Below are 14,962 nucleotides of genomic sequence, written 5' to 3'. Positions count from 1 at the left end.
CTTGTTTGCCTAACATTATCCCCTTTATCACAGTCTTCAACTTACCATCATCAATCTAAATGCTGTGCATCCATCTTTCCGGTCTCCTTATGATTTCTCCCAGCATTCAATTACCATGTTTCCACATCACACATAACCATGCTCAATTTCAAAGTTTTAACCAGCCAATCCTTCAATACAACAATATTCTCGTCTCACGCAGTTTCTTTGAAATCAGTCAATCCTTATTCAATGTCCCTGTCATCAATTCCCTTCTTCTTGTGAAAGCTTCATTGCCTAACGCAATTCTCCTCTTTCAATTGTACTCCTACATACATTGGTTGCTTGGATCATGCATATAAAATTCGGAAAATAGATGCCAGAACTAGCCGACTCAAGGACTCCTTCTTCCCACGGACAATACGGGATAACAACTGCAGGGTTATAGATAGCAAAAATTCCACTTGCCACCCTCAGAGTCTAAAAAATAATTAATTCTACTTAAATGCATGCTCTTCCACTAGCCTAGTGTGTTTTGTTATAATAACCCATTCTTTCCGAATGACCTCATTCGTGTTCTGTTCATCTGTTTTTAAGTCTCCCTTTCAATCCCTCGTCCCTCTCCGCGGGGGCAAATTCCTGCTACCTGCAACGTTGGGTCGCATTCCCTGCCTTTCACAGACTCTTTGGGGGGTAGAGTGTTTTGTGGTGCATTTTCATGTGGTAGTGATTTTTCGCATTCTTGCTTGTTGTGTCCTGGCTTGCGTGTTGTAGGATGGCTTTCGTGCTGCATCCTGGGGTGCAGTTTTTTGTTGGTTTGCAGTATATGGTTTGCATGAGTATTAGATGAAGGGATTTTTGCATGAGTGTGTGCACTGTTGTGGGTGTAATTTTTTACACATTGCTGTTTTGCATGTGGTATTGTTCCTTTTTACGGTTGGTGACCTAACACCCCCCGCCACACGCCCTTGCGGCGGCTTGCGGGGTATTATGTAGATGTATGTTCCTTGACCACTTGGGTCCAAAACACTTCTGGGATACATTAACTGTTGCCCCTGCTCTCGTTTTTGCCCTCCTATTTTAACGTTTAACTTAATCTTTCTCTTTCTGGAGCAGCGCATAACCTTATTTTATTTATATTGATTCTCATCCGATATCTATCGCACTGCATTTCACTGCATTTCCAATTCACTCAGCAATGATTGCAGCTCCTTGGCTGACTGACAAACTAGAGTAGCCCTTATATTCCTCGAGAAATTAGTAATCCCACGGCATAAGAACTGCTTCACCAATATTCAATATACTCTCTACTGAAATGAATGCTGTTGTATTGCCCAGAATTGAAAAAAAGAAGATTTCAGATTAATATAGAGGTACCTTGCTTCAAAAGCACCTAGCACAGTGAATAATTCACATAACAAGTGAAAATATTTTGCACAAAAATGACACGCTCAACGAGTGACATAATGAGCGATGATGAGGGTGGGGGGAATTCCTGAAATGATTGCATGCCTGCCGCTTCAGTTTGTGCTCAGTACGTGTTGTTCTGCCAACATCTTCAGTGTCACTAGTGGTTAGACATTTTTCCCAAACTTGTATCCAGATGCATTGTTTGTGATTTTTTGGTGCAAAGTATAATAAAATTTTATGCATTGTTTCAAAAATGCCACTGAAGAAAATGCATCAATAAGACAGCCATTAGAGAATAAAAATAACAGTAAAAATGAAAAGTGAGGACAGGGGTGTGATCTTGGCTGATTGAGCATTCACATACAATTGATGGACATCAGCCATTGGCACTACCCTCAAGAACAAGGGGAAAATTAAGGAGAGAAATGCTTCATCAAAGGGAGTGACAAGAGTATGCTTGCGACAGATCAAATCATTACAATATCTACAGTATTAACCAGATTTGGCCCCCAGTGCCCTTTTTTCAAATTTCCAAACTTAAAAAATTGTTGCATTGAAATGCACATTAGCGGATGACTCCGTTAAAAGTTACTGTTGCGGCATCTCCCGTAGTTTCTTTGGAATTTTTTAAAAACATGGCTCGGCAGGACGAACACTCATGTAGAACATTGAGGCCATTGCCAACATGGATGCCTATTTTGAGGACCTCCTGAAATCCTCCTTCTTGGATGGCTTAAAAAAAGTCGGAGAATTGCTGGGAAAAGCGCATCAAGCTAAAACAAGACTAGGTTGAAAAATTAAAATAAATCTTCCCAAAATAATTTGTTTTTCTATTTTTTCCCAAAGACTTATTGAATGGCCCACAAGTAAATGTGGTTCAAAGAACACTTCTCATAAATTTGCTGATGGTGGTACAAAAAACTGCCGATCTCACCGATCTCCCCACTCCCTTCCCCACATTTCTTCACGTGATTGCACCGCAGTCAACAGCAAGTGACCACAGCAAGATTATCGCGTAGCACACTCCTCCCTTAAGGCTACTCTAAGAAATGCACAAATATTCACTCGGCAATGAATGCTTCAAGTTAAGTGCTTACCTCATGATAGATGGATGCTTGCGCCAAAGAAGGGATTCGAAAGTGAAGGATTTTTGGTTTCCCATTTTCATCTAACACCTCCAAATTATACAAGGCAATGAGTAGAGTTTCAACATCACGAACACCCTACAAACAAAAGTTTATTACTTTTTCATACTAAATCACTTTTAAATTTTAAGTCAAATGAGTTCATATCATTTAGGTAACTAAAAATAAGATTTGCATATAAAACTGGTAAAACTCTAAACTAAATATTCATTCATCCTAACACATTTTATCTCCATTCTTACAGTACTCCTATTTTAATAACTAATGTAATTATAACAGCAATTAAAAATATAGAGAATACTTAAGAATTACATTTCATGAAAAATAAATTATAATCTGAATACACTTCCACCATGGGATACTGTGAAAATAGATTTTCCTTTACCTAAACCTGTAGCTAATTATTATATTATCTGATATCTATCCAAAATCCCTGGCCTTTTCCACACATAACAATGCGGTAACTATGATTAAGAGGTAGGAATAAAATAGGAATGTTGACAGATTGAAGGGAGGAAAGAAGTATCTGGAATTGAAGAAAAGGTAACTGCAGCATCAGATTTCAGGTTGTATTTTTAGGAGAGGCAAAGATATGTATTGCTGTAATATTGTATAGTCTCTGTTCATTCAAAACCAACCTTAAATAGTAGAATAACAATAGAAATAATTTAAGCCCGAACAAGGACCAAGTTTATTAGTTTTCTTCCAACCTTTTGTTTCATCTACAGCCACCCATTGGTGGTTCTCGTCCCCTCTACTGTATATTACTATTCAACTATTGGCCCTATTATCCCATTGTTTTCCCATTTCACAGTCCTAAAATGTCCATCTTTTCTCGCTGCATTTTCTGATTACTACTTCCAAATTTCTCTCTCCCCAACATGCAACGCAAAGCTGGAAGCATATGGCATACATGAAAATATCTAGGGTTGGATTAAAGACTTTCTGAATGGTTGGGTTCAGAGAGTAGTGAGAGATGGAGTTAGCTCAAATGCAGAAAGAAGCTACTTCAGGTGTTCCCCAGGGAAGTGTTATTGGACCTCTTTTATTCCTACTTTACATTAACAACTTTGACAACATATTCACTAGTAAGATACATTTATTTGCCGACAATGCAGTAGTTTACCGAGATATCCGTAATCTTGAGGACATAGCAGCTTTGTCAGTTAACCTTAATGCTTTATAATGCTGATTTGACACTTGGCAATTAGAATTAAACTTAAATAAGTGCATAGTTATAAATTTTTGGAAAAAGAGCAATTCCCACCTGAACGCCTACTGCATTGGGAACACCAAAATGGAATGTGTAGACTCAATTAAATACCTAGGCATCACCCTCACTCACGATCTCTCCAGGGGGATAGGTGGACACACATAGGCGGGATAGGTGGACAAGCTTACAAAAAATTAGGATTTATTAGAAGCAGTATTATTTAGGGGAGGCGACCGACAGCTGAGGTCATTTGTGCCAATAGGGATGGACAGGAAAGGAAGAAGGGTGGAGAGAAACCCAGCATTGGCCTTCTCTCAACGAAAGGCGCCAAGGGGTCCACAGCTTAACTTACCATCCAACGGATGGTGGACTCACTCAAATGCCCTCCACAAAGCACCTCAAGTAGGGATCGAGATACCACTGAAAAATATTCAACACCGCCGGGATTTGAATCCAGGCCCTCTGAGTGGGAAGCATGGTATGGAGTATGGTAGCCACCTCACCATCTCTATCCCCATTTATTAGAAAAGTACTTGGTAAATGTGATGATAAAGTAAGAGAGAAATGTAATCTGTCATTAGTTAGGCCTGTAAAAATATGCTACAAGTATATGGGATCCTCACAAAGTTGGATTAATTGCGGAATTGAATCGCAGGCAGGGTAGAGGAGCTAGATTTGTAAAATGTTGTTATGATAAACTTAGTACGTATCCAAAATATTAGATCAGCTAGGCTGGGAATCACTCACGGAGTGAAGGTTAAATTAGAGATTGAAGCTCTTGCATAAATTGGAAGGTCTCTTTAACAGTGATATTGAAAATATATCATTACCCCCATCATACTACGGTAGGAGAGAAAATGCGAATAAAATTAGAGGTATTAACTGTAGAACAGACAGATTTAAGATATAATTTTTTCCATGAACAATAGGGAATCATTATAACATTCTTCGACCGCAGTATGGTCATGTTTGGGTAAAATTATTCTGTTGTTATTCACCCCCTGCCACACCCCCAAGTCCCTTTTTTAACAGTTGCAGCTCTCTTTTCCATATTTTCTGCTGCCATAATTTTTGTTGCACATGGATTTTGTTTGATTATGACCACGGAGGTCATTCCCAAATACCATACATTGCACTCCCATGGGCAGAGTCAAGTCTCATGCAAAGACTAATGCTCACATTTGCATCCATTTAAATTTCCTGGCATAAAAACTAAGGTAGTTGCAAGTTAATATGTGCATATATATGGCATACTTTTTGTTTAAAAGAGGCAAATTTCTTGATCCAATTACAGGAAATGAATGTATTATTGGTTTCAAACTGTGACATTTCAACTAATTATTCGCCCAACATAAGTGATTAATACCTTCAAGGGGGAACCTACTGTGGTATAATACCTCCCTAAAAAATCTCTACGGAATGACAACTACACAACTGTTGTTCAAATTACTTTTTTTTACTAAGCCATACTTTGAATATTAAGTAACATGCTAGAAGTGCCATATTTTCTTGCAACTATGTACTACCCTCATGAATAAAGTGCAGAGAAAATGTGTTTTACTGCGTTATTTACCCATTCTGACATTCCTTTTAGTCACCTCCAGCATCAAGGTTACACAGAATGTGTACTTGATTGTACCAAAATGTAAACACAACTAAATTAAATCCGTTAAATTCCATATACTTAAGAAAATGCTTTGCTATGACTAATGAAAGATATTGTTGCATTAACTAATATAAATATACCGATTGTGACTAGTTTACTTGTGACACTGAGAGAGTTATGATGGCCCCACATTGCAAACCAGGTTGATAGAGTAGGAGAAATTGACTGTAAAATAAACATTCAGATACTCTTTCTTCCCTTGCATTGTTAGAGAATCTAACAGGGAGAAAGTTAAGTATCTAACATAAATAATACAATCTCATCACATTCTCCTGAATTTAACAGATAAAGAATTGTGTCCTGAAATGCCCTGCCACATGCCTTTGGCAGTATGCAGGGAGAAAAGTAGATGATATGGACAATAATTTAGAAATCCTAAATATATAATAAGCTTAAACTTGTATTATTCACAATGGATAGTCATCCTACGATATATCGGTTCATGCCATTGCAGCTCCAAATGTAATATGATTAGGAGCTGCAGCACTTATTCCATATAGCAAACTATTATTTTTAAATGCAAAATTCTCTCTGCTGCCTTTCCCTGGTCCAACTTTTCTCTCTTTCCCCGGCAGGTGCTTCCAAGTGGTTGCTTCAACATTCTCATGAAATTCCACAATTATAAAAAGCATCACAGCCAGAAACTATTGGGAAACAATTTTCTCCTCTCCACAAGAAAATAACATATCCAAAAGTGATGAAAATTTTCCAGGAAATGCAGCGAAAAGAGAAAGCTTAAAGTTAAAAGTGTATTGTTCAAAGTAATTGATATTTCACCTTATAATTACAATGGTGCGACAATCTTACCTTATGGTCATCATGTGCCACAGCATTTAAGTACACATATATCAGTGTGGGTATGAACTGCAGGGTGAATGTCTTGAGGGGCGGCTCCTTTGATCTGTAGAACACCAACAAGTGTGCGCAGACATCATGAACAAGCTTCAAACAAAATAATGAAATCAAACACTGGCACGGGAAAAAACAAACGCTTATCCAAAGAAAATATTTTGAAATTTCATTCACACAAAATATTCTTCTTTGAAAAATTAGAAGCGAATAAACAAAATTACGCATCACATATCTGGCCAAAGTTAAGTAAAGCCAAAAACAATAATAATGGTAGTAAACACAAACATCAAATCACTGATTCATGTAACTTCTAAGAATGACAGGGTACATTCGGTGAGGAAGGTATTAAATATTATATAATACACTCATAATAAAATAGGCATATATATTATAGGCATATATAAATATTATATAATACACTCATAATAAAAGGCAGTTGGCCACTACGTCCTAACCAAACCCAAACCCTCTACACCTTTTCCCGTAGTAAAATATGCAGACGTTTCACAATGAAAAAATCATATGCTTTGACTGGGATTTGAACCCAGATGCTTTGGCTGAGTGCTTTAGCCGAGGCCTATATCTTTAGCCACTGTAGGTTCCGTAGAGGATAAAGCACTTGGTAAGACATCGAGGGATCCGGGTTCGAATCATGGTCAAAGCGAATGATTTTTACACTTTGAACACTTTTTTCGTGTGGAACTACAAAGTTAGTCCTTCCATTTATTTACTTTGAAACTGTTTCATTGTAATGTGCATTAGTAGATGACTTCGATAAAAGCTACCATTGCAGCATCTTCCACAGCTTATTCAAACATTTCTAAACCATGCAGTAGTGCAGAGAAACATTCGTCAGTCCAAGGAAAGGCTCTGGAAAGTCAGGCTCAATTTCTCAAATAAATACTGTCGGAATTTCACAATTACATTTTGAGCATACTTTTCACTAAAGTTTTCAATATTTTTGTGTTCATCAAATTAAATGCAACTTTAAGCTTTTTTAAGTAAAAACTGGTATTTATAATTTTTCAGGAATAGCAATGGATGATTGCTATGGATACAACACACCTGTGACAATAGGATAACAGCACATGGCATTGGCATGTATGATATTGACACACACCTCCTGTGAGAACACATTCCATTTATATCTTGGGCATTCTCGGTACATTAATAAAACAATTTCACCACAGAGTTCATGAGTGGAGAAGGATTTTAAAATGCCAACTTGGGTACACTTACAGCTGGGAATTTCGATCTCTCTTCTAAAAGCAGCGTGTGGATTGCATTGGCTGTGTGATTGTCATGAGCAAGGTTCTCCGCATGTGAGTGCTCCTCCCCATCCCCCACTCCCTCCCAGTCTTTGATCCACTCACTCACAATTGTTTCTACATTGCCTGAGTCAAAAGATTCAGCATTCTTCATCTTCTTGAGTTCTGGAATTAAAAAAATCATGATCGTAACACAATAATAAAGGCTTGATTCAATGATAAAACAATAGCGGCTTCCTTTCCATGTGATCTAAATATTATGACTTTGAGAAAAAGAATGCAATATGCATGTTAAAACATTGGAGTGAATTTCTTCCACACAAATGAATGTTGAAAACATTTTGCTGACTGGCTATGTATTATATCAACTCAATTAAACTGGATGCTAATGGGTTCCCTTTTCACAACCATATTGACATGTGGCTCTTTTAATCGCAAAAGTATTCACCATTCACCTAATACTAGTGTTAAATGTATACCACACAGTGATGCTTTTCAAGGCTTCAACTAAAAGCATGCAGCATGAATGGTCGATGAAAGAATGCTAAATCTATCTTGACATAAAAAAAAGCAACACTATTTTCAGGAATATTATTCCTTTGTTTGCCCAGCAGTGGTGTATGATATTTCCAAAACTATTCACCGAAGTGTTGGCTTTTCTTTGGAAAAAGTTTCATTTCATGATGGATAACTGGCAGACTAAGCGACCCTAGACATATTTGTTAAGAATTAGAGTGGACTTATCTATTGCCTATGCTAGTTTATTATATTTTTTAAACATACTAGTATAATTAAATACAGGTTAGTTGTTTTTGGAGAACATGCACGGGGGTTTAAAAATCATGATGAATTACAGAGGAGCAATAAATTATATTTATAATGTTAGAGCTATACAAAGTGTACATGGATAGCATTTTATTTAGAAAATTTAACGACCACAAGAAGACTTATTTGTGGAGTAAATAATGTTACAGCTGTAAAAAATGTAATATAGGGATAAATAATTAAATGAAAAATAAATACTTTATCAAATAATTTATCTCCCGTTGAAATGATTTGGCATCTCTCTAAGGTTCAATGTTTAAATGGAAAAACAATTGTTTCTGAGGCATTTTAATAGAATAATTTGATGATCCCTCACTTCAGGTAAAAGTTTAAAAGGTAATTGATACATTGTAATGCCAGTTTACAAAAATATTAACTTGCCATGGAAAAGCCTGAGTTTATACTTTCTCACAAGAATCAAAACTGTCTAAGTGACATAAAAATATCTTCAAGATGAAAAATGAAGAGGCACAGAAATGGGAATGGAATGCTACAAGAGGATTGAAGATCCAATGGACAGATTGTGACTTGTGACGAACTTCTAAAAGGTCAATCAAAAAAATAGCAAATGAAATTGGTGAAAAGACCAAGGACAATTCACATATTTTAAGGAACAAAAGGATTTTCTCAATTCATAAAACATACACACTATGCCTCATTGAAAAGGAATGTTGAAGGCAAAGTGGACAAAAAGAGTAGAAGAACCTGGCTGTAATATAAAAACCAGACAATAAAAGAGTTAAAAACAAAGAAATATCACATCAAAAGTGATTAGCAGTTGTAGTATAAGTGGTGAACTAAACCTATCAGCCATAACTAATGATTAGGGTTAGTTCTTCAAAGGGAGAATTGAGAAGGGACCAAGGATAATCCGCTTTCATAAAAGTAGGTTTAATCCCATTGACATTTCACATACTGATGCGGGAGGTTTAAGCTTTGTTCATGTTGAGGTGGCATCTAAAATAAGCAGATATTACTAATAAGAATATTTGTGGACCAGCGTTCTAAGTAACAGGTTTATCCCGATGCAATCCAATATTTGAAACTAGTTTGATTTTACATTTTCTCCTGAATTTAAAGCATGCATTACATCATGTGTGGTTCTGTAAAACCATAGGACATCTGACTAAAATTTTCACCAATAAACGAGTAAAAAATGGAGGATGTATGAATTCGGGTTCTATCCCAATGAATAGCTTAACATGTGTTGGAACTAGGAGGCTATATGAAGTAAAGGGTAACTTTTGGACTATTGCCAGAGATACCAGTGTGTGCTTTACAAATTTGCTTAAATCAATAGGATTTCTTATAAAAATAATTACGACCAACTTTAACAAGAATATGAATATGTGGTTAACCTTGCCTCGGGATAACCTTATGAAATGAAATGTTGATACAAAAACCCATTAAACAGGTTCTTGATAGGCTTCATAGGTTCAAAAACTTGAACTAATCCAAAATTTGCAGGGTCATATCATGGACAAGATAATGCTTTTTCAGGTCACATTAAAGTAAAATTAATGGTACGATGAGCAATTAGATACATTCGAGTTGAATTCATGGAGAAATCAACAATATATCCGGATAATGGCGAATAAACTCGTCAGATTCTGCATACACTTAGGATGGTTATACCAGAGTATTGTTGGTCAGTAACCACTCACGATACCTATGCACACTGACATTTAGATTGTGCAATGTCAATGAATTTATGTTTATTTACTGCCCAAAGCAGAAAGTGGGAAAATAATTACCTCTAAAATGCATTTCTTTTGAAGCACAATACTCTTTTAATATTACTAAAGGAATAAAAAATTGAACCGAATTGAGTCATTTAAATCAAGATATTCGACGAAAATGGAATAACTCGAGACCACTCACCGGTTAATTTCATGTCCAAAATATTACACGGGTATTAATGACATTATACTTATTCATTCTCCAAATCAAGGCACGATATCGACAACAATGGCAACAACCACGAAGTGCCAACTTCAGCTCGATCCGCCCGATATTTTGTACTATGTGTACCAACATTACAAAGTTGTCACAGATTCCACTCAATAAGTCAAGCAAAGATATATGCCACCAAATTATAATGGCGAATACGTAATTCTGATTTAAATTCAAATGGAAACTACAAAGGACATAATAATAATGTTATCCCATTTAAATGAGTGATGCTTACATTAAAATATGATGTCGATCCAATCAATCATTCCATTGATGTAACCCTAAGGATGTGTGAAAATAACTTAAAGATTGCCTTTGTATCAGATTCTAAACCAAATATGTATTACCAAGTTTTAAATATTTTAAATAAAAAATGACACAGGAAAAATATATATTAATAACGCTATTCTATAAGTGCAAATGTTGGCGATTCCTTCCGTGATGTCGATATCAGAGAGCAGACGGTGATCGCTTGAACGTAGGCTTGTGGGGAATATTTGGAGGCCCAGACAAAAACATTTGATAAAATGGTTATGGCATTATGATAATTTAGTTGCTTCATCATGTTGCTAACACGAATAAATACTTTGTATCGAAGGAATAGTGATGTAGTTATATTTTTGTGTAAAAAGCATTATAAGCTGACATTAGGGGATCGACAAGCGGTTAGATGCTTTCAGACTTCTAAGTCTTTGTTTTCCTTAAATAAAAATCGTAGACTTACGGGAACAGCGTATTACTTTGGTGCTCTTGGTGTTCTTACTGTTGGTTTCACTTATGCAGCTGTCCCTCTGTACAGAATGTTCTGTCAGGTAGGTCAGAATTTATATTACCTAGCTTTGACCATCATTGGATAAGTTTTATAGATTTTACTTATTCAGGCTTCAAGTTATGGTGGAACTACTGCTGTGGGCCACGACGCTGATAAAGTGGAAAAAATGAGCAAAGTTAAAGATAGGTCTATTCGTGTAGTGTTTAATGCGGACACAGCGGCGAGTATGAGATGGAACTTCAAACCCCAACAAGATGCAATTCGGGTAACATATTTCGTACGAGATGGAATTATATTTTTCCTTTTAACGTTTTTGTTATACATCTATGTTATTGAGAATTGAAATACTCTTCCTTTAATCTAGGTGTCCCCAGGAGAAACAGCGCTAGCATTTTATACAGCACGCAATCCCACTGATTCGGCCGTTATTGGCATTAGCACTTATAATGTCATACCTTTCGAAGCGGGGCAGTATTTCAATAAAATACAGTGTTTTTGCTTTGAAGAGCAACTCCTCAATCCCCATGAAGAGGTAATGTATAGACAATTACTTATGGCACATTACTGTGCTGCTGGTACTTAAGTACAGTATTACTGTCTAAATTATTACTCCCGGGTAAGCAAGGATCACCAATCTCAAAATAGCGCCAATAATTCATATACACAATGCTCAGATGAGAGTTCTAGCAAGATCCTGCAGGAAGCGGCGGAACTCGGCAAGAATATTTAGATCCTGCACAGCAACTAGATATACGAGATGTTTAGCAATAGTGGTAACAACAAAATGACCAGAATATGTGGGTGGATATACATAATAGTATCCCCTTTTTAGTCTATTATCCCTGGTGATGGAGAATATCGGCCCTAAACTTAGAATAATTCACAAATTGTGCAAACTTCTAAATTGCAAGTATTCTCACAGTGGAAACTCTTACTCTCCATCCGCGCCAAAATAACACTTTCTCTGGAATAAAGACCATTTCCACCAAATTTAAATCAAACCCTAGCAATTTTTATGAGATTATCTGAGTTGGAAGCCAATTTATGCAAAAAACTTACAGAATACAACACAGCATAGAATGGATGCAATAGGGTAGTCCTTGATTGTATGCTTTTAATTACTTAAAGTAGTGATTTCTGATCCATGAAGTTTGATACAATGTACACAAAGATTATTCAAGGTGCTATTGTAGGATTATTAATATGTTATGACGATCTGATGAGTGCTGGATTTGGAATTTGTAGAGAATACATTGTAAATATGTATACCCACACAGCATTAAATGCCCTACATACCACTAGTGTATTGGAAGTAAGTAATAAAAATGGGAAGACTACTTGTCTTATAATAATGTTGCATTAATGCAGAACATATTCTTTTGATTAGCTAATGAAAAATCAGAATTGAAACTTCTATCCAGGCTCATAATAAATGTGAAAGTAGTGAAGATACACAAAACTTTAATGGTGCATTTATTTGAGTATGCTAACAGGGGCATGAATAATTTATTTTCTGAGGGGTTTAACTCTCTGTAAGCTGAAGATTATCTTACATGTATATTTTTTGGTCTGGATCTGCTTGACAGCCACACATTATTTGCCCCGGCATGCAATCTTAATTAAAATGCAAAAACCGAGGATAATAACACAATGCTACTATTGTGAGATTTACTTGGGATAAAAATTTCATATCTTCCTTCTATACCTTTAAAGCTCACTGTCACTACAGTAAATATAAGAAAACTAGGAGTACCTAGTGGTTGGTTTAATGGACATGTTACTTATTTCAAAGAAAGTTTGGATACAGACAGCTGCAAAAATAGATTTTGGGCTATTTAAACTAATTTAATGTCCTCAAGTCTCTTCATTTTTAATAGGCTTTCAAAATTTGGGTGATCCTAGCCTTTCCTGGCAAATTTAATTTGCATTTATGTTCCTAAATGCAACCTAGGAATTATCCTCTCATTTTGGGGTAGTTGAGACAAATCAACAACGGCAGGGATGCCATAAGACTCCATACCATTGTGTTACTTACCCATTTGCTCTGAATTCAAGTTGATATTCACTTAGTAGTAGTAATGTTAGTTATTAAGGGAGGTGACTGACAGCTGAGGTACATAGGTAGTTGCTCCATAATAGATGGATGGGTAATATGTTGGAGGTAAGATTTTCAGGCAATAGGGAAGGGTGAAGGGAAACCCGGTGCTAGCTTCATCTCAATGAAAGGTGCTGAGCCAGGATTTTGATGCTTACTTGTACATGAAGATAAATAATGTATCAATTTATTTTTGAAAATATTGATGAATCACTAATCATCATATTCCAAAGAAAACTGCGGGAGATGCCGCAACAGTAACTTTTTAACGGAGTCATCCGCTAATGTGCATTTCAATGCAACAATTTCAGAGTGTAAAAATCATTCGCCTTGATTGGGATTCGAACCCAGATCCCTCAATTGAATTCGAATCCCAGTCAAGGCGAATGATTTTTACACTCTGAAATTGTTGCATTGAAATGCACATTAGCGGATGACTCCTTTAAAAAGTTACTGTTGCGGCATCTCCCGCAGTTTTCTTTGGAATTTGTCAAAGTGAAAACACCATAAGTGTTTAAAGTTGGCTTTAACCTCGTGGACTGTGGCGCCTTGCGCACGACTACGAATGCCTGAGACATTGTATGTACGGTATTTCGTCACATCTTGTTCCTTTAAAAGCCCCAAAATTACAGAGTTTAAGAGGACGCCTCGGTAGCTTAAGTGGCTAAAGCACTCGACCGGATATTGAGGGATCTGGGTTCGAATCCCAGTCAAGGCAAATGATTTTTACACTCTGAAATTGTTGCATTGACTAATTATCATGTTAGCCTGAGAAATTAATTCTATCTTTTAACTTTTAATTCTATCACATTTAAAAATTGGCTGTGGTAGTTGATAAATAATAATTTACAACTTTAAGATTTGTGATTCCTGTACAAATTAATGGCTATTTTCTGTACCATTGTTTCCGCAGGTGGATATGCCAGTGTTTTTCTACATTGATCCAGATTTTGCGAATGATCCCAAGATGGAATATGTAGATTCAATTACTCTTTCGTACACTTTTTTTGAAGCAAAGGAAGGACTTAAGTTACCAATTCCAGAATTTGTTAAATAGTAACATCATTCTTAAGAATTGTGAAAGAAGATAGTGAAAATAGTTTTAAATGCCTCATGGATCTCTGCCCACCGATCCTTTCATAGAATGGGCAAAATTTGTGAATGTTCTGAAAATATTTTATAAAAATCTTATGATTACATTTATGTATCAATGGGTGTTCTGTTAATGTATGCCTTTCCAAAAATATTTGCATGCTCAATGAATCGAGGTAGGTGCCTACAGAGGTTTTTTTAAAACCACAAATTCAAAAACAATTGTCTATATTACATGTATTTTGTTAAATTAGCTGGAATTTCTGGCCAACAATCAGTAGCCTATGTGCAGCTTGGCCCAATCCATTTTAGGGAAGTTAGTACACTCTTGAGTGAAATGTATAATCCACAATCAACAGTGGAATAAGTAGAGAGTATTGATGTAAGTTAATGGAAGTTTAATTAATTTCCACTGCTAAGAGTTACATTACATGAGTATTAAGAAAATCCTGCTTCTTTCACAAGAATATTCCCTTCATTATTTCTTAAAACATATATCTTATTAACTCGAGACAAGAATCCTTATCCTTTCTTCATAATAAAAAAAACCATAAACACAGTAATCAACCCGAAGGTCGGTTTGGTAGGTGATGGTAGAGTTCACCCAGTACTAAGCCCTATACAGCATGTGAAATTCACACATCAGGGTAGGGGGGCCAGTTCCTTTCCCTGTGCCGGTTATGGTTTCCCAG

At 36.2% G+C, this 14,962-nt stretch overlaps 2 protein-coding genes across 2 annotated transcripts in view; one reads left to right on the top strand and one right to left on the bottom strand.

The window, feature by feature from the left end:
* The window catches only part of Hyccin (PI4KA lipid kinase complex subunit hyccin), a 34,115-nt gene extending 23,786 nt beyond the window's left edge, over positions 1–10,329 (bottom strand). The window contains exons 1-4 of the mRNA XM_071595877.1: positions 10,240–10,329; positions 7,505–7,698; positions 6,221–6,355; positions 2,487–2,612 (exon numbers count right to left, since the gene is read on the bottom strand). Of these exons, the coding sequence (XP_071451978.1) occupies positions 2,487–2,612; positions 6,221–6,355; positions 7,505–7,698; positions 10,240–10,252 (468 nt within the window). The 5' untranslated portion in view covers positions 10,253–10,329. The remainder of the gene's footprint in view (positions 1–2,486; positions 2,613–6,220; positions 6,356–7,504; positions 7,699–10,239) is intronic.
* A 405-nt stretch (positions 10,330–10,734) lies between these two features.
* Positions 10,735–14,375, top strand: Cox11 (Cytochrome c oxidase copper chaperone COX11). The gene is made up of 4 exons (XM_071594992.1): positions 10,735–11,123; positions 11,193–11,348; positions 11,448–11,615; positions 14,092–14,375. The coding sequence occupies exons 1-4, from the start codon at positions 10,875–10,877 to the stop codon at positions 14,233–14,235; spliced, it is 717 nt and encodes a 238-aa protein (XP_071451093.1). The 5' UTR covers positions 10,735–10,874; the 3' UTR covers positions 14,236–14,375.
* The last annotated feature ends 587 nt before the right edge of the window (positions 14,376–14,962 follow it).

Source organism: Hetaerina americana, unplaced genomic scaffold (genome assembly GCF_022747635.1).
Source record: "Hetaerina americana unplaced genomic scaffold, ioHetAmer1.1.p SCAF_1, whole genome shotgun sequence".
Taxonomy (NCBI): Eukaryota; Metazoa; Arthropoda; class Insecta; order Odonata; family Calopterygidae; genus Hetaerina; species Hetaerina americana.
The sequence above is the reverse complement of the archived record's forward strand: the minus strand, read 5'-3'. Positions and strand labels throughout refer to the sequence as shown.

Coding starts and splice junctions, on each gene's coding strand:
- Cox11 (XM_071594992.1), top strand. CDS start 10,875: ATGTTGCTAACACGAATAAATACTTTGTATCGAAGGAATAGTGATGTA. Junction 11,349..11,447: donor CCCAACAAGATGCAATTCGG/GTAACATATTTC, acceptor CCTTTAATCTAG/GTGTCCCCAGGAGAAACAGC. Junction 11,616..14,091: donor TCCTCAATCCCCATGAAGAG/GTAATGTATAGA, acceptor TTGTTTCCGCAG/GTGGATATGCCAGTGTTTTT.